The 22422-nt window shown below is 37.6% G+C and overlaps 1 protein-coding gene across 1 annotated transcript in view; it reads left to right on the top strand.

Moving 5' to 3' along the window:
- LOC149947423 (carbonic anhydrase-related protein 10-like) overlaps positions 1-22422 on the top strand; it is a 130729-nt gene that overhangs the window by 54877 nt on the left and 53430 nt on the right. The window contains exon 2 of the mRNA XM_090171782.1: positions 518-565. Coding sequence (XP_090027908.1) covers positions 518-565 — 48 coding nt within the window. The remainder of the gene's footprint in view (positions 1-517; positions 566-22422) is intronic.

The following is a 22422-nucleotide window of genomic DNA, read 5'->3' as shown; positions in this document are numbered from 1 at the left end:
GTAGAGGAAATTCATCACGTTTCATATAGGAGCATCGATACCAAATTACAAATAATAATACAACCTATACAGTGTTTTTATTATATGCTCACTTGATTTTATCCATATTATAAGTTTATTTTTAAGCCGTACAACATTAGTTTCCTGTTTGAGCGCTAACGGTAATAAATTAAATAGTTTTGGTCCTATACGTGAAATATGTTTTAGAGTTTTATTTTTACACGCTCTTGGTATAACCATATTTATATTATTTGGGTAACAATCGATTTAAATTTTGTTTATATTTTGAATAACGTAATAACTATATATGACGTTTTAAAAAATACAAAATTAAAGAAGCAAGTGGTATTTTTTTCGTTATAACTAGACGCAACCTAGATTTCCGTATCGAATATGTTTTGATAGCGCGGTATATCATCATGCAAATTCAACGTGTGGTCTTGGTCTTTTTTGTGTTTTGTCGTACGTAGATATTTTATTCGGTGGTCGCTAATGGTTGTCTTTCTTTCGTTCGCAGCTGTGTTCTGTAGCTGGGAGGAATGGTGGACGTACGACGGAATTTCAGGTAAAAATACACTTCATATTTTTTAATAATTTTATTGAAACAATTTATTATTCGATCAACATCGAGCAACAATAATGCAATAAATTATATTTCGGTATCAGTTTCTCAAAGACAAACTTGTAAGCCTATTGTTCTAATCGAATTCAATTATTGAACTATCTCGAACAATTGACCTTTGTCGAAAACCTTTCGGAAGCTATATCATTTTTTTATTAAATATGGAATGATACGGTCCTTTTATTATTAGTATTAGAAGTATATCAGTTTCGGTAATACGCGTATATTATTGATTTAGTCAGTTAGATATAGGCTAAACTAATTTCGAATACAAATAGTGGCGCAGCGTCAGTCTTGTTTGCTTAGGCGAACGTAAATAATCCGAAAATTCATTTAATCTTCGCCACTGATGACCGGGCGCCGAGTATTGTCTTATAACAATGTGTATTATAGATGTTTTCCCCGATATTTCCGTGAAACGTTTTGCGCGTTTTCTTTAAAAGGATTCTCGTGTAGGACGTTCCGTATTTGCTTGATATTCCCCGGACGATATTCGCCCGCCCCGAGTAATAAAGAATGTAGACCAATATTTCAGTGTACGGGGCTATTTGTCAGCGGCGAGCCCTCTCTGATTTGTACGGGCCTGTCTAAACTTTACCGCGTTGGGGGCCTGCCCTATCCAAATAAATTTGATCAATGAAACAACGGGCCTCTATTAATTCTGGACGGACTCCCCTCCCAAAACCAATAGCCGGAGGTATTCGGTCGGGGGCCACGACCACCACGGGAGCCTGCGAGGGGCTCATTTTATTGTTTGTGCCTGGAGACGGCAGCCACGATTCATTCAAATGATGGTTTTCCGTGGCCCGCGTCAACTTATTATATTCTGACCCCTTTCGCCGTTAAGTTTGTTTTTCCGCGTGGTTTCCTCACGTGTAAACATTGTAGTTTCTCCCTGGTCTCCCCTTAATATCACGCCGTTCAAAATTTTGCCTCTATGACTACGTTGTTGAAACACCACGACCTACTGCACCATCACCCTTCAGTAAAACACACATTCGTACCGCGTTCGTCTGGCTAGGGCTTAGAGGCTTTCCAAAATACAGGGTGTTTAAAAAGGTTATGCAAAAATTTAAAGGGGTTGAAGGGGGTGAGTTGAGAAGTATGCCTGTTTTTTCCCATTTTCCTACGATGAGTTAAAAGAGCGCCTGAGAGCTTTAAAGTGTGGCCTACTAACCCCTGGAAGTAGGCTGCAACAAGCGCAAAATCAAGCAGCGAGGAAATTCGATCATTAAGGTTTGGGTTCGTGTGATAGGTAAAAAAGGGTTTTGTAAACAAATCAAGGTAACCAGCTTAAAAAAGTAACTTAAACAGTATTTAAAGTCCCTGCTGCTTCGTTTTGCGCTTGTTGCAGCCTACTTCCAGGGGCTAGTAGGCCATACTTTGAAGCTCTCTGGCGTTCTTTTAACTCATCGTAGGAGAATGGGGGGAAAAACAGGCATACTTCTCAACTCACCCCCTACAAATCCTTAAAATGTTTGCATAAACTTTTGAAACACCGTGTATATAGGTTGTAAAACGAATTAAGGGAAGTGGTTCAAAAAGGTTTTAGGCCTTGGAATCAAATATGGAAGTTAAGGGTTTTTTTTTAATTAAACCCTTTAATTTGGGTGAACACTAAAAATCAAAATTGACTATTCAAGAACGAAATAGTTAAAGGGCCACACCGGCGTTTGCAAAAATCTTGGTAAAAATCGAATGGCGCCTCCTCTTCCTTACCTTGTGATGACAGATGCAGCCTATCGGATTCTGGGAATTTTTCAACCCTATTTCAAGAGTTCAAACGCTGGTGTCCCTTTAAGGAAACAATGAACATTCGTTGCAAAACGCATTCAAAACGGTAGTTTTGAATCTACGATAAAGATGTCAAAATCCCGCAGACAATCAGAGGGAAACCGGAAACGGCTGTCGTAGAGTTTCCTCGCTTTTCATTTGGCACAACAATGACTTCAACGAAGAATCTTGTTTGGTTGAATTTTTTGTAAAAAAAATGTTTTAAAGTTCTTTATTACGTACGTCACCCTACCTATTTTGTTTTTCAGAAACCACACCCGCCGAAAATTGTTGAAAATCTTTAAAATTTATGACTTTTAAACGAACCGAAAACTTTAGGAGGATATTATTTTAGACGCGAAATTTATCGACCCTTTGTCAAAACTTTTATCTCGTAAAAGGCGACTATAAATATATATCACTTTTACGCGTGATTAATCGAAATATTCTTTTATAAATTTATAGCGTTTCTCAAAGCCTATTTATAATATCCGTTTATTCTTCTAAGCGCCTGGTTTCGCAAATTAGAATCCCCTTTTTTGTCGGGAGTTCGTGGCTGCCTGCGCGTATACTATATATTTATATATATCGCGGAGATGGGGAATGGCTAGATATTGTCATTCAAATGCAAATTAGCTCAATGGGAAATCCGTCTAAAGATGTCTGAAGCTTAAAGATTTTTAGGCGCGGCGGCGGGCTCCTCCATTCCGGACACGTTTTTCGCTTCCTTTCAACTTTTTTTCTTCCTTTTCGGCTTTCAAGTCGCCGCTTCCTGGCTTGAACTAACTCTGAAATATGGACGCGTAACGTAGGTTTTTCTAGAAATACCCTCATCCCTGTTTTCTCGGTACGTCCCCCCCCCCCCCCGGGCTCTTTTTCTTCGGCGTAGGTTTAAAATTGGATTTTGATTTTGGCCCTAGTTCGAATCGTTAACCGGTCTTCCGATAAATTTAGTTTTTAACTTTTTCTTCCGAAATGTTTGAATATCTACGCTTTCCCCCTCAAAATTTCCTCGCGCGTATTCTAAGCGATTATTTCATTTTTAATATTTTTATTTTTACCCGGTATTTTTCTTTTTGAATATCAAAGCAGCTTGATTATATTCAAAAGACCGAAGTAAAAGATACAACCTAATTTCAAAGAAAAACGAGTTCTTAAGTACGTGAATATTTATAAAGATTACTTACTTTATGATCTGTTTATTATGCATTGACGTTGAAATTTTTAGCCAAATTTTCGTTCGTTTATGTAAGAATTTCGTTATTTGGAAATTTTGGTTTAGTATTTTTGCGAACAATATTTTTCAATATTTTCCTATTTTCTGTATTTTAAACGACATTTTCTTAAGATTAATGCTTAAGTTTGATTTAGCGTAATATTAGCTGAAAGTGTACCATTACCGCTTGTGACGATAAACGATATCATCACCTTTTTTATGTAACGTAGAGAGACAAACGTTAATTAAATTGTTGACGAAATATAACGTAATTAGAAATGTTGATGAAATATTTTAGAAGGTTCCAAAAAACGATTACGAAACCTAAGCACTACTTAGGTCTGAAATTGGCTTAGACAATTATTCAACGTTATAAACTTCCCTAAGTTGAAATTTAATGTATATCTACATACTGAATTACAAAGAATCGGTAAAAAAGTGTCTTGGCAGGTTAATTTCGGTGCAAATTTAAGAGAAAAGCAACAGTAGGTGGTTATCATGTACTAGTCAAGCTAGCTTCTCATATAACGCCAGAGATTACTTCAGATATTCTGAGCTCTGACATTTAAAATTTTATTTAACATTAAGTCACGTCAGTGACATTAGAAATGTTGACATGAATTTAATGTTACACCTTAAAAATGAGTAGTTTTTCATTTATTTTGAATTAAATATGCCAGAGAACCTTTAAAATAGCCAACAGTAGGATAAGGGTCTAGATTCTATTACAAGCCTATTATTTATTATTATAATTGTACTTTTATCAATAAAGTTATCAAATATATTTGCCAAACTAGCCATACAAGCCATACAAGTAGGACGTGTTAAGAGTGGTTAATACTAAACAAAAGTTAAAATACCAAAAACAGATCATATTGGGAAAGAAATTGCCTAAAACACATAAAATCATTTTAAGAAGAATTGCTACTAGAAAAACCAAAATAAACGTTATTTTGTACCTAATATTTTAACAAAATATGGAAAATAATGTGATATCTACGTAGATTTAAATAAATATACCAGTGGTTAATGTTATAACTAATGAGTAACCTGAAAAGGAATATTAATCATAAACAAAAAAAATCTAAACGTATAAATGACATATCTACCTAGATAGTGCATCAAATATTTTCTACTATTTAATTATTGTAAAATATAAATAGTGAAATCCAGCTATTATTTTGTAGGGGCGCATTTAAAATAATGTCAAACGTTTATCGTACATGATAAATCCCTGAAATGTTTTGTATAGAATCGTTATATATATATATATCTCATTATTATCAATTCTGTTAAAAACATTGATAGGTGTTGCCGGTTTTTGTGGTTGTAGCTGAAAATGCCGTCAGCAAAACTAGATATGGTATCAAATTATGTTCGGCGTTTAATATTTAAAAAAATAAAACTTAAAAAGTGGTCGTAATATTAAGGAGCGCGAGTTTTTGGCTAGATATTTGCTTCTTCCTTTCCCACCCACTTCGAAAAGCTGCATTGCTTCATACCTCGGCAGTTGCGCGGCGCGAATAGCGCGCCTAACGGGAAATCACGACATTGATGTGCTAGTGCGCCATCATGTTGCATGCGAAAACGTCTGAAATCGGAAAACAACTGATTTTTGTCTCAGATAAAAATATGAAAATGATTATAAGTTTTTTACAGATAGTTTAGAAAACTTTTGAGTCTTTGGTTGTCTTAAAATAAGTTTTATGAAATTCACAGAACTGACATACATTTCAAACATTTCACTCCCAAAAGCTTTTTTAGGTAGTAACAACTTGTTTTGTTATGACTTATTACTAAATTTTATTTGTTAGTTTTAGACTGTGCTCTACAACTTCTTCATTGAAACGTTTTATCTGCCGAATACCAGTCTAAAATTAGGTTTTCCAAACCCATAATTTAGTTTTCGATTTTTCTGAAATTAATATTGAATAGTTTCCTCATTATGAAACTAACATAAAATTTTAGAATTCTAGATTATATAGGCCGATCAAATTAAAACACCTTATATACTCAACATTAATTTGGGGAATAAGATTCATCTTCGTAATAATGAATATTTCTAAATCACAAGCGTATATTTATAGTTTTGAAATCTTCATGTGAATTATTGGCAATCCAATTTGAAATAATGAAAAACCTGATTTGGTTATCATAATTAACGATGGTTAATTAGAAATATTCCCGCTCTATTTCTATACAAGGCCTAAAATTAGGTCTTTGATGATTTCATAAAGCGTTTTGATATTATCAAAATTAGTCTTGTACTTCGTGGCAGATGCGTGATTTCATTTCATCAATTGAATAAAATTTTAAGGTTCTCGGACGCGCTTCCATAATCTGTTTTAAAAAGCTACGCTCCTCTTTAAAAATAAAGTATTTTCTACTACTAGATCCAATTAAGTTCTTTAAGCGCTTAAGCGTTTTTATTCTACGGTTCATTCTACTTTCAAGTTGATATAATGACGCTGGTATTCTGACCATGTCCTTGGTGGCGACCGCGCATAACGAAAAGAGGGGAAATTTGAAATGCGGAACTTTTATTCGATTCTTTATCTCAAAGCTATACGACTTGACATTTTCTCCTTATTCCTTTCGGCAATCCATCGAGAATTCGCAAATCGCGAGGACATTGCACAGCGGAGTTCTTCTTCGTTCATTGATTTTATTTCTTACCGCAGTCGCGGCGCTGGTAAGGTGTGCACCTCGGTCAGAGCGGTCTTCCGAGAGCGCCTATGAAAACGCTTCTAATCTGAGACCCCGTGTTGTTTCTTTCTGAATGATGGTCACCCCCTCCGATCAAGACCCCAACTAGCACCCCTCGTTCTCCAGATTTTCCTCCGCGCTCAGCCGGTTTTTATCTTTCTTTTCTCCTACTCTATGACCATCAATCAACATCGATGACATTTTGGTGGTGTCATAAACCATAAACCCCTAGCCCCGGCACCCGCCCTCCTCAGCCCCTTATTTAACCGAGAGAGAGAGAGATAGACACGCGAAGCTGGCCTTTTCAAAACGAAAGGACCACTCTATATCTTTCCCCTTCAATGGCGCAAATATCGCCTCCTCTACAAAGGGCGCTGCTCCGAGAGCCGGAATGTACGCACCAATATGGACAAGTGGCGCAGTTACGGCGCGTCCGTTTCGTCTCGCGAAGTCTTCGGTGGCGTGCCGAGCGCGGATTTAGGTTCCTTTTACCTCGATCCGGTTCTTCTCTTTCAGTTTATAACTTTTCGAGTCCGATTTCAAATTCCGCTCTCGGGATTTTAAAAGATTTCTGAACGACGCTCTGAATCGTGTATCGTACTATTGAATCGATAGGATGTCAAAAGGTGTCTGAAGAAAGTAAAAACATATCGTGTTTGATTAAAAAATCGGACTCTACAGGCTGAGATCCTTTGCTCGAGGGGCTTTCGGAAAGGAAAACGTGTTCTCTCGGGTTATCGGTCTTCGGAAATGCTTTAAAAAAATTCGACTGGGAGACGGAAATACACGAAACGTCCTTTTTAACTTTCTCTCTCTCTCTCTCTCTCTGCCGCTCGCAGAAAATAACGTGCTAAAAAAGCAGGAGCCGATAATTTGGTATTTCTAGAAATTTTGCTAAGTTACGAAAAAAAATAATATTTGAGGTTCGAAATCCCCGCTTTATTCTAAATGTTTTTATCCCGTGTATAGATTCCGCCAGTACGTACATATTATGTAAGTCTTAGAAATAATTAAAATTTCAACCTAATATACGGCAAATAGAGATTAAAAATAGCAAACTAAATCAGATTAGGGGACAATGACTTCCTTTGCACCCTAATGCTACTTGATTTTTGATCTCGCTTTGGTTTATTTATTATATTTTTCTAACATTAAATTTTCCATTTAACGTAGACTACGGGTAAATGGCGTTTCCCGTATTAGTGCTTATTACGTCTAAAGCTATCTTCAATCGGTGGAAGGTTTATCCGGGATAAGAGATAGAGGACTACCACTTGGATGTTTTGGTCCTGGACCGCGTATGATTAAACAATCGCTGGGGACTCCGGATTCGATTTAAAAGTATATGAGGTTTCATTTCCGTATTCTCCTTAATATTACTCTGGGAGGAATGAATTTCACTAGATGGCGACACGCGAGGGAGTGACACATTCAGCGGACATCTATATATTTTAAAAATAGATTACTAACAACAAAGACGCGACGGGCGCGAAACGACTGAACCGAGAGCTTCTCTCCTTTATGCGTTTGTTTTAAATGGCACCTAACAGGCTACGCCCAGCACGCGGGCTCGAGAAGAGTTTCCACTTCAATCTAATTTATAAAACACTGGCACGCTGTTTATTGTTTCTCCCGCGACGACTTCGAACAAAAGATTTTTCCCCGCTTCTTCGAAAAGAATCTATCCAGCGTCCGCCTTTAAAAGGCCACGTCGGGGCTCGGGCCCAACCGAAACTGTCGGGCCTCTCCATTTTCTCTCTTTGAATTGAGAATTTTGCAACGAAAGGCGAGCCTCTAGAACGCGGACTTTAGCCTGAATGGAATCAAATTCTCGAATGTGGCCTGGCGAACCCCTTTTATTCGCCCCCTCCCGCCCGTAACTTTTGGAGTGCCTAATAGATCAATGGAGACGCGATTCACGCGAGACTTTGGTCTATCTATGGAAAATGAAGGAGGCGAGGGTGGCCAGAAGGGAGGTCGATCGGAACGCCATCCGACGGCTGTCCCCTAAGGTGAAGGATTGGGGGGGGAGGGGGTGCCCTTAAAGCGCCGGACTTCGATGGTCACCCTACGTGACTCGAATAACCAATATAAATCACGAGGAGCAGTAATGTTAATTGACATTTCCATCAGCTTTGTTTATTAAGGCGCGCGTGCTTTCTATTGACAGCGCCACGGCGGCCCCTAACGGTTAAAGGCGGCGTAATTAAAGCGTGTAGATAGAGAGGGAGAGCCAATCGAATTCGCGCGTAAAATGATTAAATTTAAAACGTGGGAGAGGTTAATTTGCCAGATTCGTTCTCTTAATTATGTTTCCTTTTGATGTTCGAAGATGGCGCCACCTTACTTCGGTTCTCCACCTCCTCAGTATGACGGCCGTATCATTCCTTTCGCATCTACCGTCGTACTAGATGGACTCTCTAACGGGAGGGGGGGGGGGGAGACTACGGTCGGGGAGGGAGACGAGATCCCAGTACAAAATTCGCTTTTCAAAGAATATATTGTCAACTTTTGGGGAAAAGGCGAGCGCAACTCTCTCTTCCTACCACTGTTAGAAGCAAAGTTAATTAAAGCGGATTTTTAACAAATTAAAAGTTTTCGTCATTAGGATAATTAAGCGTATTTCTAGAGCGCGACGCCGGCCAACTCGGGTTTTATGAGGCTTTGTAGCTATAGCCCCGAAATGCTCGTCCCACGAATCGCTATTAATTAAACTAGTTTGAAAATATTTTCCTCAATTTAATCTCCCGAAAGCTGAAAAATGCAGGCAATTACCTTTTGCCGTTATTTTGAGATTGGAAAGTGAACGCCGCAGCGCGGCATACCGCTAATTCTCTCCGTTTTCTGTTTAGGAATTAATGTCTTTTCCAGCGCCCATAATCCCGACTATTTGTTCTCTAAGTTGTACTCTTGTTTTTGTTTAACCACGTTGAAGTTATAAATTGTTTGTACGAAATGCTTAAATATTTAAATATATATAAATATATATATATATTTATGATCATTCACGATTTATATGGCTCGCAAGTGACGGTAGCGTTATGGGTTTCGTGAAAATAAATTGTAAAATATTTTAATAGACCTTTTTGTACGTGTGAAATCTTTGTCGCCATATATTGGCGAAAGTTTCAAAATTTGAAACTTTGTACCTCGCACGTCTACTTACGACTAGCAGTCCATGGCGTTAGATGGTCAAGGAAAGATAGTAATTCTTGACGTATGAACTGGACCTTACACTTTGAAAAAAATAAAATCTGAAGTGAAAAAAGTAGTTTATTAAAATGAGTTTGAAAATCCATAATCTTCGGGATTAAAATTAAATTACCGGAGTTAATAAAGCGCGAAATTTGAAACAATCGTATCTCGGCTGAAGCTTTTTTATTTTTATCCTCGTCCATTCTTTCGGTAAAACAGTGAAAGAAACGGAGAAAAGGATTTTTTTGGGTCTTCGCCAAGAGGCTTTGCCAATTTTGAATTTCGTTTCGGCACCCAGAGGGCGTAGAAATGAAATAGATCCCTCTATGAAAGGAGGAACGAGCCAGAGAGAGGCATTGCTTCATTTAACTTTAGATGAATTACGGAGCCACTCTGCCTTTTCAACTTAATTCCCGAAAAAAATATCTAGACAGATATTTCACGCGATCTTTCCCATTTGTTATAAAACGAGAAATTGTGAAGGGGCAAAAGAAAAGCTTTCGAGAGAGAGAGAGGGTTGAAAGAAGTGTGATCCCAAAAGCGGGGGCAGCCTTCAAAAATCCTAGCTGAATTTTCTTTTAAAACGAAATCTCCCTTCATTTCAGAATGATAAACAAAACGTATGGTTCATATTCGCACTTATTCCCTTTTCAGCAAAGGATATTTGAGAACCAATGCTTTTCCAAATTCCAAAGAATCTCCACGGTTTCCGAGTAAAATGGTAGTAAAGGTTAGAACTATAATATTGATTATCTAAGCTGTAATTAACAAATTTTTAAATTACGTTTCAATTCAGTTCTAAAACATTTTCGTTATTTAGTTTGGTGTTTCCACGGCTCAGTTTCATACATCGTAGATAATTAGTCCGTAAGTAATTATTTAAAATCTAAAATCTCTTATTCACTTGAATAAGATCTAGATTACGTTGAAACATTAATTATTCAAAAATAATAAAACAGCAAATTAATGTAAATTAATCTGTTGCTTCCGCATTTAAACACACGTTGTAGTAAGAAACCTTTTAAAGATTTAATCTGCGATATAATATTTCCCTTTACGTTATCTTTCTATACAGACAAGGCTGGAATTAAGCTTTTAATTTCATAAGGCACGATTATAAACGGTGCAATCGCTGCCAGGCAACTCTTCCAATAAATACGACCGAGTCACGACTATCATTATAGATTCAACGCTATTTCGCAGTACAATATTACGTGGGAGTTACGAAGAAGAAAAGAATGAAAAAGTTAAGATAAGGAGATTCGAGAAATACATTTTTTCTTTTCGAATCGTTTGGAGAAAGACCCGAGGCATTGATAGCGAGCTTCTCCGGCTCTGTTCCGAGTAAAGAAGCACGTCTCCAGCTTCTAATCTCCCTAGGAATCTCATTTTTCCTACGGCGCCACCTAAGAAGATTTTGAAAGGGGTCACCCTCCTCTCTTCTATAAAGAGACGAGGCAAAAAATGGAAAGAGAGTTTATTTCCACCTGCTAGGACTCTAATTGGAAGATCGTTTCATCGAAATTGGCCCAACCGTCCGCCCTCCGTTCTTTCGCTCCATTCACCCCTTCTCTACATTTTCTTCTTCGCCGCGTTTCGAGGTATAGAAGAACTATACTTCCTCGCAGTGGCGCTTTGCATAGCTCTACTTTTTCCCAACGAGAGATTACTCGAGGTATCTCTTCGGCGTAGCTTCGGGCTTGTGGTAAAGCGCCGCTGGAAGGAACTTTACGGATAAAAGAAGGGGATTTTCGGGATGGTTCCATGCCAGATGAATTGTATAAGCACACTTTATCCCGGCTCGCGGCCTTCCAGTCGCCGTTCAAAGTTTTCACTTAGCTACCTAACCAACTTTGTTCCGTGTGAACGGGCATTTCTTTAGGCCGATACGTTGGGGTGCGCCACTTTCGTCGGGATTTCCCCGCCTTACAGCTCGCTTTGTCTAGGTCCTGCTAGTGGAAACTATACGCGCTAAGATATTTGCTTGTTACGCCTACCTAATAAAAAGATCGCTCGATCGTCTTTTCTGAAATTTTATTTCGTTGCCAGGGGAGATGCTCTTTAAGTTCGCGTATCCACTCCGCTCTCGATTACTATCCGGTAGGGGGCCAGTTATTGCATTTTCGACGGCGGAACTGGTTCTACGTAGGTATGACCTATTAGGCGAGGCCTAACTTCTACCTATTCCCCGCTGACGATGTTGGGCGCCTAGTGCCCGATGCCAACCCTTCGCCGGATTAAGTCTCGTTCGCGTGGTTTACCTTTGATCCGCCGCGTAATTTCATCTTTAGTTACCTCTTATTCGTTCGATGCCGGCGCGCTCTAGGCCCCACCGAATACGTGACGCCTTGTTTTATTTGGTTAAATTTGCGCTTTGAAGGATGGAAAAGTTGTAGAACTCGGAAGAAATCGGTTTAGGCTTACATCTGTCTAATAACCCAAGGGGTTCTACTTCGATGCTTTACGCTACACGAAGATCGCGTTATCTTTTATCCTTGTAGAAACCGTTGTTGCCGTTAGTGGATTTAAATACGCTCCTCGCTAAACCCCAAATAAGTTACGTACCCTTGGATATCCATTAAAGTTAAAATTAACTTAAGGTTTAAATAAAAGCTCTTCGCGGTATTAGACACTACATTAAAATATTAAAATTATCAATGCTAAGTGCTACTTATAATTATAATTGTAGGGTCAAGTTTGAACGTATTAAAATATATTAAATAAATACATTTCTGCTAAATTTAAGATTACTTATCGTACAATTACAGTTATTACGTACAGCTCGAAACATTAAAAGAAATGCAACGAATGAAGTGGCGTAAGCACTCGGCCATATTTTCAGTAGTTATTTCAGTAGAAAGGAATAATAATAATCAGCTAGGCTAACCTCTACAAGTTATTATGGAAATGGGAAACCGAAGAACTCGGGGGAAAACCCATTTTATCAGTGGGGAGAGAGCTTGCAAACTCACCGCAAAAGGATTTGTTCCGAGTTTTAACCCAGTGCAAGGGGCGTGCCAACGTATTTACGAGAGCCGCGGTAAAACAATATTATAAGCGCATACCTTGTTAAATAGGCTGCGTCCGAAAAAATGACGAGATAGAAAACTAAACAAATGGGTGCCACATTTTTAGTTGACGTGTCAGGTTGGAAAATAAGAATCCAGAGTGAACTATACCTCAGCGCCAGTCACCCCCGCTACCCCCGTGCTTGGCACACCCCTTTCCAGTGCCACAAGCTGGGAACGAAACCAGCTCCTCTTGCTGCGAGGCGCATTTGGATTCAACTGTAGGTAATGTTTTTCATATAACACCCCGAAATTAGGTAGATTGAAAAATGATAATATCAGGATCCGTGTAGTGAAGTTTAGCAGCATAATCCCTCTCTTTTACCGATGTCCTGGCGCGATCACTCAAAAGAGCGCTCTTTCATTGAATGCCATTACCGGTGTTCTTTTCTATTATTAATATTTCCCCGGACGCTGTAAACCTAGACCCATAGCGAGGACTTGGTCGAGGAGTGGTGCATTTGTAACGGGAGGTAAGCGCCTTACGGGAGGAAAGGTCTAGTCGCTATAGCTTCTATCTCTCCTTGTTTTTTTTTCGAGAATCCCTTTTTTCTTTTGGCCTACCCTACCGAGGCTGGTGAGGCGAGTATAGGCCGCACCGTTGAAAAGCAGCGCCCTTCTCAACCCTGGTGGTGGTGGCGGTAAAAGGGAACTGCAGCTCGCGTTACGATCTAACCCTGGGCCTTCTTTGTCTTAGAACAAGAATGCAGAGGGTGCGGGGGGATGTAGTTGCGAGCCTAAAGCGTGTCCTCCGACGTATCCATGCAGCTCGTCTTTGGAAAAGGCACGTTGCGGCGTTGGAGAGCGCTGGCGGCCCGTGCTTTAATAATTCATACGTCAAATGCTTTCGCTATGGCTAACTAGTGATGTTCCGAGTGATTTATCACTATAGTACGTGTGTAGCAATAAACTGATCCTGTCGATCTCGCAAAATGGCCGACCTTCATTTATGCATGAGCTTTACACCAGGGAAAATTCCGGCCTACTTCTTCTATTATGTATACAGCCTTTTCTCTCAACTTTCGTCGCTAATTTTCGGTGATGCGCTCATTTTCGTTTTTTCTCTCGACTATAAGCTCTAACTCGATTAGGTCTCCGGCGATAAATAACTTCTCGTAGTCTTCCTTCTCTCTCAATTTAATCCAATCCCGAGTTTATCCTATCCCTGGACCTGGGAGTGACGCCAGTTTCTCCCTACACACGCGGGAGTTCTATTTTTCATCTACAATGCGCGCGTTATATCTCTCGTTTTTATTACTTTAACAAAATAAATAATTACGAACAGATAAATACACGAGAATGAATCATTCACTTAAATTAGGAATAAATGTAAATTTCTCCAAAATGAAATTTAATGAAAGTGATTTAAAATATGTAATACCGGAAGCGTATGCCTACGTTACGCAACATAACATTTTATACAAAAGGCAATCGGGTCTTATAAATCGAGGCTACTCTAAATGGAATGACACTAATCAGGCATAAGCAAGGCCATCATGTTGGACTTGTCTTTGTGGACCTATCGAAGGCATTTGATACCTTTAATCATCTATATTACACCAATAAGGCATAAAAGGATTAATAATAATAATCAGCTAGGCAAAAACTTTTAAAGCCATTAACTCAGGTGGTCGGGTTACAATGCGTAGGAGGGTGATGGCTAGCCCTTCACGCTACGCGAACCAACAGCTGTCTATACTAACTATTACCGATAACCTCTACAAGTTTTTATGGAAGGGGAAACTAAAGAGCTCGGGGGAAAACCCCTTAAACCAGTGGGGTGAGAACTTCCAAACTCAACGCGGAAGGAGTTGCTCAGAGTTTTCACTAAGTGCCACAAGCTGCGATCGAACCCGGCTCCTCTTTCGGTGACGCCTTAATTAGCCCTAAACTGGTTTAAATCATATCTAACGAATAGAAGTCAGTGCGTAGCACTAAATGTATTTATTTTAGCCGCTTTTTCTAATGGCAATGGAGTGCCACAGGCAGGGTAGTCCTCTCCTCTTCAACATCTACACAACAGACATACAAATATGTTTGCAAACTAGCATAGCGCAAATACGCTCTTCAACTCATCAAATGATTTAAACCAAATAATGTCCAACATTGCAAATGATCTTCTAAATCTGAAATTAAAACTTAAAAAGGGCCAACTTGTTTTAAACTAAAAGAAAACTAAATTAATGTTATTTTCACCAAAATTTAAACATAGTCATCCGGAGCTTGATCGAGGATTGCGATTGAAAGAGTAGCATCTTTTGAACATCTTGGAGTCTGGATCGATGAAAAATTAGCGTGAACTGATCATATATATTATAAAATAAAGAAAGAAACAGATAATGGTTAATTACTCATAAGAATTTAATCCTTCTAATTATAACCTAAGGAATTTTTTTCTACTTCTTATCAAAAGTAAAGGATATTATGAAAATGAAATCATTTTATCACTATGGGGTCCGTTTTGTAAAAACAATTTACTAAAATTACGACATAAAATATGGTCCTTGATGCCCTGAAATGGTAGTCCTTAGACAAACTCTACTCACAAACTGTTTTACAGATTATGTTTACAATCCATAAACCGGCTCACTTACTTTATGGATCTATTCCGAAAACCAAATGAAACTTCCAAAAGAAACTTATGTAATAAAAGTATATTGTATGGCTTTTGTAAATAAAAGAATATCTCAATAAAGAGCTTTTATTATTATTTATTATTATTATAATATATTTCTTAATTAAAAACAAATTGAACAATTGTGCATACAACGTGCCCCTGTGCCCCCCCCCCTGGTTACGCCACTGTATACACTTCTGATAATATCAAACGCTACCAGTTTTGTTGGACAGTTTCATGTTGATTTTCACCCGAATTTTTCACCCAAAATACGCTAGAGTTGCTTGTTATATTAGTTTCATCGTATGAAATTCAATTAAGGAGCGCGTTAATTTCTTATCATTTTAGGGAACGCTTTCGAAATAGCTTGGCGCTTAAATATTAAGAAGCGGACGCCCAAACAAATAACACTTTCATACGTGTATTTCTCTTTAATGTATTATAGAAAGGGCTATGGCCCTCGCATTATATAGTAGACGAATATTTTGAGGATTTCTGGAAGTACCTTTATTTTTTTCCAATTCTTCTCGGATCCGATTTCCATATTCTAATCATGGACAGTAAATTAAAGGGCAACGCAAGTGACCATGCAGGGGGGTAAATTATCTTATAGATAAAAAGAACGACTGCGCATGCGCTATCTGCCATAGCCTTTCCCTCGGTAAAAAAAGCAGAACGATATCTGCCGAATTTATTTTGTATAAATGCGCCTCTCGCGGTTTTTACGCAAAATCCATGCATTCTTTAGTCGCGAAAATGGCCGAGGAAAGTGAAGTCTCCGTGCTTACCAACAAATCGGATCCTAAACTTCTACAAAATAAATGTAATAAAAAAAGATAAATATTCTGTCGGGGTATAATGATAGGGAAATTGTTAAGGGAGACGGGATATAGGAGTGTGTGTGGTGTTGAATTATCTTAATCCAATGTGAGGCTAGCGGCAGAGATTTACCGCGTCCAAGGCCTAATGTTTCAACTTCCATTATTAAAAATATTCAATTCACAAATAATTTTATTCCAAAACCTTGTTAAATCGAAAATATCAAAGTCCAACTCTCGGAAAATAACCCAGTTCTTTTCTCCATAATAAATAAATTAAGCTAGGCCTAAATTCCTGGGTTTGTTGATTGCGAGCTAACTCAGCGAAGAAAATCGAAAAATTCGCGAATGAGAGCGAAATTGCGCCACGTAGCTACACCAAGGAGAATAAGGCTTTCGCGCTGTATAAAATCATCCTTGGAAAACCTACTTACGGCTTGTTGAAGAAAACATAGTTCCCCCCCTGCATGACCTCTTGCGTTGCCCTTTAAGAGGACAGGTTTTCGATACCCTTCCACAATGCATTTTATTTCTCCCCGCGAGAGACTCCGAGGGAGTCTTGCAAGGTCGTTTGTACCACGTGATCTTAAAATTTCAAAATGGCAATATAATGCGCTTCATATTCTTACGTAATTTTTTACGCTTTATATTTTAGTAATTTTTAATTTTGGTTTTTTAATTCAATAAAAACTATCAACTGATATTTAGTATATCATATTTTATCTATAAAAACGTTAAAAAATACCTTTTGGCGTAAAAATGTACTTCGTGTTTATCTTTTTTCTTTTTTCAAACAGTATCGTCCACTCTTAGCGATACTTTTTTTTTTCAAATAACCTTGGACGACTCCCTTAGTGTGATTGGTTTACGGGGTCTAAAACCCAGGCTTTTTACCAATCCTCTAAAATCTACTATCCATGTTCTAATGGACCAAAAAATAAGTCATTTCTTTTAAAATTAAATACTATGGTTTGTATTAAATAGTAGGGTTTGGATTATATACTGTCGTTTGGATTAAATACTATGGTTTGAATTAAATAGTAGGGTTTGGATTATATACTATCGTTTGGATTAAATACTATGGTTTGAATGAAATAGTAGGGTTTTTATTATATACTATCGTTGGGATTAAATAGTATGATTGGGATTATATACTAGTGTTTGGATTAAACACTATGGTTGGGGTTAAATACTATGTTTGGGATTAGGTACTATGGTTTGAATTAAATAGTAGGGTTTGGATTATATACTATCGTTTGGATTAAATACTATGGTTTGAATGAAATAGTAGGGTTTTTATTATATACTATCGTTGGGATTAAATAGTATGATTGGGATTATATACTAGTGTTTGGATTAAACACTATGGTTGGGGTTAAATACTATGGTTGGGATTAGGTACTATGGTTTGAATTAAATAGTAGGGTTTGGATTATATACTATCGTTTGGATTAAATACTATGGTTTGAATGAAATAGTAGGGTTTTTAGTATATACTATCGTTGGGATTAAATAGTATGATTGGGATTATATACTAGTGTTTGGATTAAACACTATGGTTGGGATTAAATATTATGTTTGGGATTAAATACTATAGGTTGGATTAAATACTAGTTAAAAAAACCAGGGTCAATCAGTACCTTCTTAAAAAAAATGGGTTGAAAATCTGACATTGATAAGAAATTAGAGTCGTTGCTTTCGCTTCCATTTCGGGCTATTTTATAGTAGTTACGAGTGACTCACATAGATAGCGTTATTAAAGTTTTTGACGGGTTTAAACCCGCGGAATTATACTGAGTCTAAAGCCTTTGGGCCTTTTCCTTGGAATTCCCGGAGAGCCGGCGACGCTAGGCGGAGTGAGGGGGGAAATCGTTTTATTCCGCTGTCCGGCTCTGTATAAACCTTTGGAATAAAATGGAGCAAGAAAAGACGAAATTTCTAGAGAGAGAATAAAAAAAAAATAACCCTCTCCGGTTAGAATTGTGAGATTCCAATTTCGGGGGGGGGGGGGGAAGCCGGTTGTAGAGTGTAGGGGTTTGGAGGACGAAACTTTAAGACGGCCCTCTAGCGGCGGAAAGACGAAGTAGAATGGAATTTTTTGCTGGCGATGTGCCGGCCTGGTTCGCTATTAATGACCCGATTTTAAGCTTCCCTCTGGGAGGCAGCCCGGAAATAATTTTGACCGATGAAAATGGAGGTGAAACCTTAAAGGAAGTTTTTTTTGTTTGCCCGGATAACCTCGCGTTGAAAGAATAACCGAAATTCAAGTCCAGGGCCCGGTCGCCTACAACGATCGCGACCCGGATAGAAGAAAGGTGTTATACTCGTAATATTCTTTAGCGCCCGGTTTCGGTTTTTTTCTATTTTTTTTTCTTTCGAGAGATGTCGCCTCATTAGCTTTCTGTTTCAAAACTGATAACGTTGAATCTGTTTCGTATATTAGCCATTTGGTGCCATCTCCCGCTGTTTTGAGGGGAAAATGCGTAATCAGAAAGCGGTATTTCATTAAACAAATTCGCTTCATTTTTTGCTCATTCTAAATTAATTATCTACCCGATGTTTCGAAATTTACGATTTTACAGACGGTCTGTATTAGAAACCTAATTACTGAAGAGTGCTGGAGTTTCGAGAGGAATTTTGAAAGTTGATCTGAATTCATGAATCCATTTTAATGGAAAGTTTGATAAAAAAATTCATAATAATTATGACGTTACATATTTTAATATCGAATTTAAATATATTTGATCTGTTGGGAGTTGAATGATAAATTTTTACTAGAATCAAATTTAATTTAATTCGAATATTTTAAAATCCAATGCAATCCAAGAAATGAGGTGCCAGCGGATCATATTAACGTAATTATATTCCAAAAGAATAAAGAAATACATTAACTTCGGAAAAAAATCAAATCAAACGCGTTGTTCGTTTCATTTAATAAAGTAGTTCAATTGAGGCAATTTGGATTAGGCTTCTTTAGATTTGAATCTTGATGTATTTCGACTGGTTTTCGGAAAGATTCAAATTACTCGGAGATTTCTTTGAAATCGCTGAAACATTTGACTTCCGAAGAATTCCTTTGCTAAATTGCTTTTAGTATTACATTAGCTCGAAAGAAAATTTAAAAAATCCTTAGGCTAAGAACTTTCTAGTTTTTACTCTCAAATTTTTTCCCTATAAGCTGCGAAATCCTGAATCCGTTCATTAAATTATAATAAGAAATATGAAATTGTTTAATGTAAATACCTTTCGGGAACACTTAGCCTCGCCAGAGAAAATCCTCAAAGCGCAAATCGTATTACAAATTTATTTCGATTTTCTCGTTAGTTTTAGTGATGGGGGTTTACGGTCTTTTTCTCGATCTTTGCTATTACAATTTAATAAAAGGGATTTAGACGCGCCAGGTCCCCCCGCTAAAGAACTCCGAAGAAAGCAAAATGTAGCGGCATACGCGTTTTAGCCTTAAGCGGCACTTTGAAAGGGTTTAAGAGATTGGCAAGAGAGCAAAAAGCGAGGGCAAAGTCTTTATAGCTCCCCGCCATCTTTGACCTTTTACTCGACCTCTGGCACCGCTAAGTGTCTGCGGGCCAATTGAATTACTTTCCCCCGAGCTTTTAATGGACTCGGATATACCGCGAAGAGACGCGAACAAATAGTTTCTCCATAAACCCAATTACCTTGCTCCCAGCGATCTAAATAACGTCCTACCTTGTTCTCCCCCCGGAGCAACTTTGACCAAAAAAACAGCTTGAAAGCCTCAAAATAAAATACGTCAAAGTAATCGTACGATATTGAACGATAACGTTGTTCACATCTACTTTAATAAAAGACACCCACTAACAAAAAATAAAACATTGCTTGTTTCTCCCTGTGGGTGATGTCACTCACTTTTTATATAGACTTCGTTTCGAACCTAAATGGGGATATTTTGTACAAACCATGACTGGCAACACCACTATGATGGTTTCTTAGCGGGCAGTATATTTGTTACATCTAATTACAGCAAATAGAATATATACCCTAGATTCGAAATCAGTGCCTCGCGCGTAGTCAGTAGCGTTTGCCGACTTCCTGCTGGAGCTCCGAAAACAAATTAGCTCCAAAGAAACCTACCAATAAGACCACGGCCAACAGCGCGTCATCATAGTTGGCCGTGAAAAGACAATAAAGCGACAATGGACTGAATGGAGGCCGATTTTTCGGAGGTGACGTGACGGACAAAACCGTCAATCGGAAAGCTCTCGGAATTCGAATCTAGGGTAATTTCCAAAATTATCTTTGGTTAAAGCTATATAATTTTTATCTAATTTGGTAATTTCTAATGGGGGTAGGTACATTTGTTCGAATTTCAATCGTCCAAACGCTGGAACAAATGTTCGAATTTCATTTGTCCGAACCGCCGAAATAACAAATGTTTCAATTGTTCGAATTGGACAACTTGTTTGTTTCATTCATCCGTATCGGTAGCATCACTTGTTCGAATTCTGTCGCTAAATTAGTATTTCTTATTGCTGTTTTTTTTTTGGTCCGGATTTTTTTTAGTGCAAGAATTCTGTTTCTGTGGAACTGAAGTCTCGTGTCTTTTCCAATCCGAGAGAGTCCGTTAAACGTACCTACGACAAAGTTGTGGATATTTTAGGTTAGGTTAGGAAATGTTAGGTTCACGTTAATTTTACTATTTTCTTATATTAACAATATTAAAAAAAAAACAACCAATTCCTAATGTTCGAAAAAACGGACAAACGATTATTCGAACAAATTAAATTCGCCAGTAAACGACTAAATCACCAACAAAGGTTGTGATAAACTTTTCGGGCAATTGAAATACGTTTTCGGACATACGATGCTGTTTTCCGGCATTCGGACAAATGATCATTCGGACATTTGTACTACCGTTCGGACGAATGAAATTCGAAACAAATGTACCCAAATCTCTAACGGTCAGCTAAAAAGTCCGATTTTCGTAAGCTACGGTTAATAAATGTTAAATGGAATACAAAACATTGAGAAATCCATATTTCACTGAGAACAATGTTCTTTTTATTATAACCTATGAATGAGTTGGGTTTCCCACTCACATCTACATATTTAAAATCTGGTTAAGCCCATTTATACTCAAAAAGGAAATAGCCCCATTGCAGAAGCATTTAAGGAACATGGACGGAATTTTTCTATATCACCATCAACATTCACTGTTAGGTGACGACAGAAGTAAATGAACCGTAGTTATCGAAATAGCGCTCAGAATCGGAGGGCGTTTTCCTTATGAAAATGATGAGAAAATCGAATCAAATAAAAGCTAATTTCCAGCCCAGTCTTTTGACGCGATAAATTGCACTTGTTTGTAAAGCTATTTCTATGTATAAAAAATTGTTTCATAAAAACTAGGAGCGCGTAAAATTTCATATTCGAGGTCAAAATGTAACTGCTCCAACATGGGGAGTATAGCAGTCTGATAACTGCGGTTCATTTACTTTTGGTAGTGCTCGGCATTCGATTAATTTTTATCCATGAATAAAATAAGCTCGGCGATATTTAAATAATATTTATTTAAATAACCAATAGTTGAATAAAAATTGTAAAATGTTTAAATAATCGAAAGTGAATAAGCTTATTATTTAAATAAAACAAACATTTATTTAAATAAATACCACTTTTATTCAAATAAATGCTTGGTTGCGTATAAAATATAATTAAATAAGTTAAAATGATATTCTTTTTACCAACGTTTTTTAAATAAATCGGAAAATTTGTGGATAATGAATAAACAATTCCGAGCACTAACTTTTGGTGACGACCTATGGGAGATATAGTCAGAGGAAATAACGGCAATGGTGGCGCTCACGTTTTCTATTTGCCACATTTATATTAAATTACAATTAGTAGCGGAAGTAAATGAACCGAAGTTATCAGACCGCTATATCTCTCATTGTGAGCGCATTTTCCATATGAGGTCTCCCTTTAATCGACGTTTTCAAATTTATCGCCTTCATAGCTCCACTTTCGCCATCTATCGCCTAGTTGGTGATGACGTGTTTATCGAATGGGATACCCACAATTCCCTAGTGCAATTTTTGGTGGGAACTAAAGGGAGTGGAACTCCGATGGATTTTCATCTCACCACGTTAAGGAAAATGCCTTATAAAATTTTGGCCCTCTCCTATAATTTCGCTTCATTTACTTCTGTTAGTAGCAATATATTTTTAATTATCGAAATATCTAAAAAAACTTTCGCAAACGCTGATTTATTCAAATGGTATAAAACACGATTATATTTTCATCTATCATTGCTTTAGCCTCATTTTCGGTATCTCGTCACTCTCGCTCTAAGTTATTTATAAGCTTCCGGTTAAACGATTTCTTCATCCCTTTAAATACAAATTAATTTATTATGTTGATTTTCATACGCG

Source organism: Leiobunum rupestre, chromosome 4 (genome assembly GCF_980474605.1).
Source record: "Leiobunum rupestre chromosome 4, qqLeiRupe1.1.hap1, whole genome shotgun sequence".
Taxonomy (NCBI): Eukaryota; Metazoa; Arthropoda; class Arachnida; order Opiliones; family Sclerosomatidae; genus Leiobunum; species Leiobunum rupestre.
The sequence above is the reverse complement of the archived record's forward strand: the minus strand, read 5'-3'. Positions and strand labels throughout refer to the sequence as shown.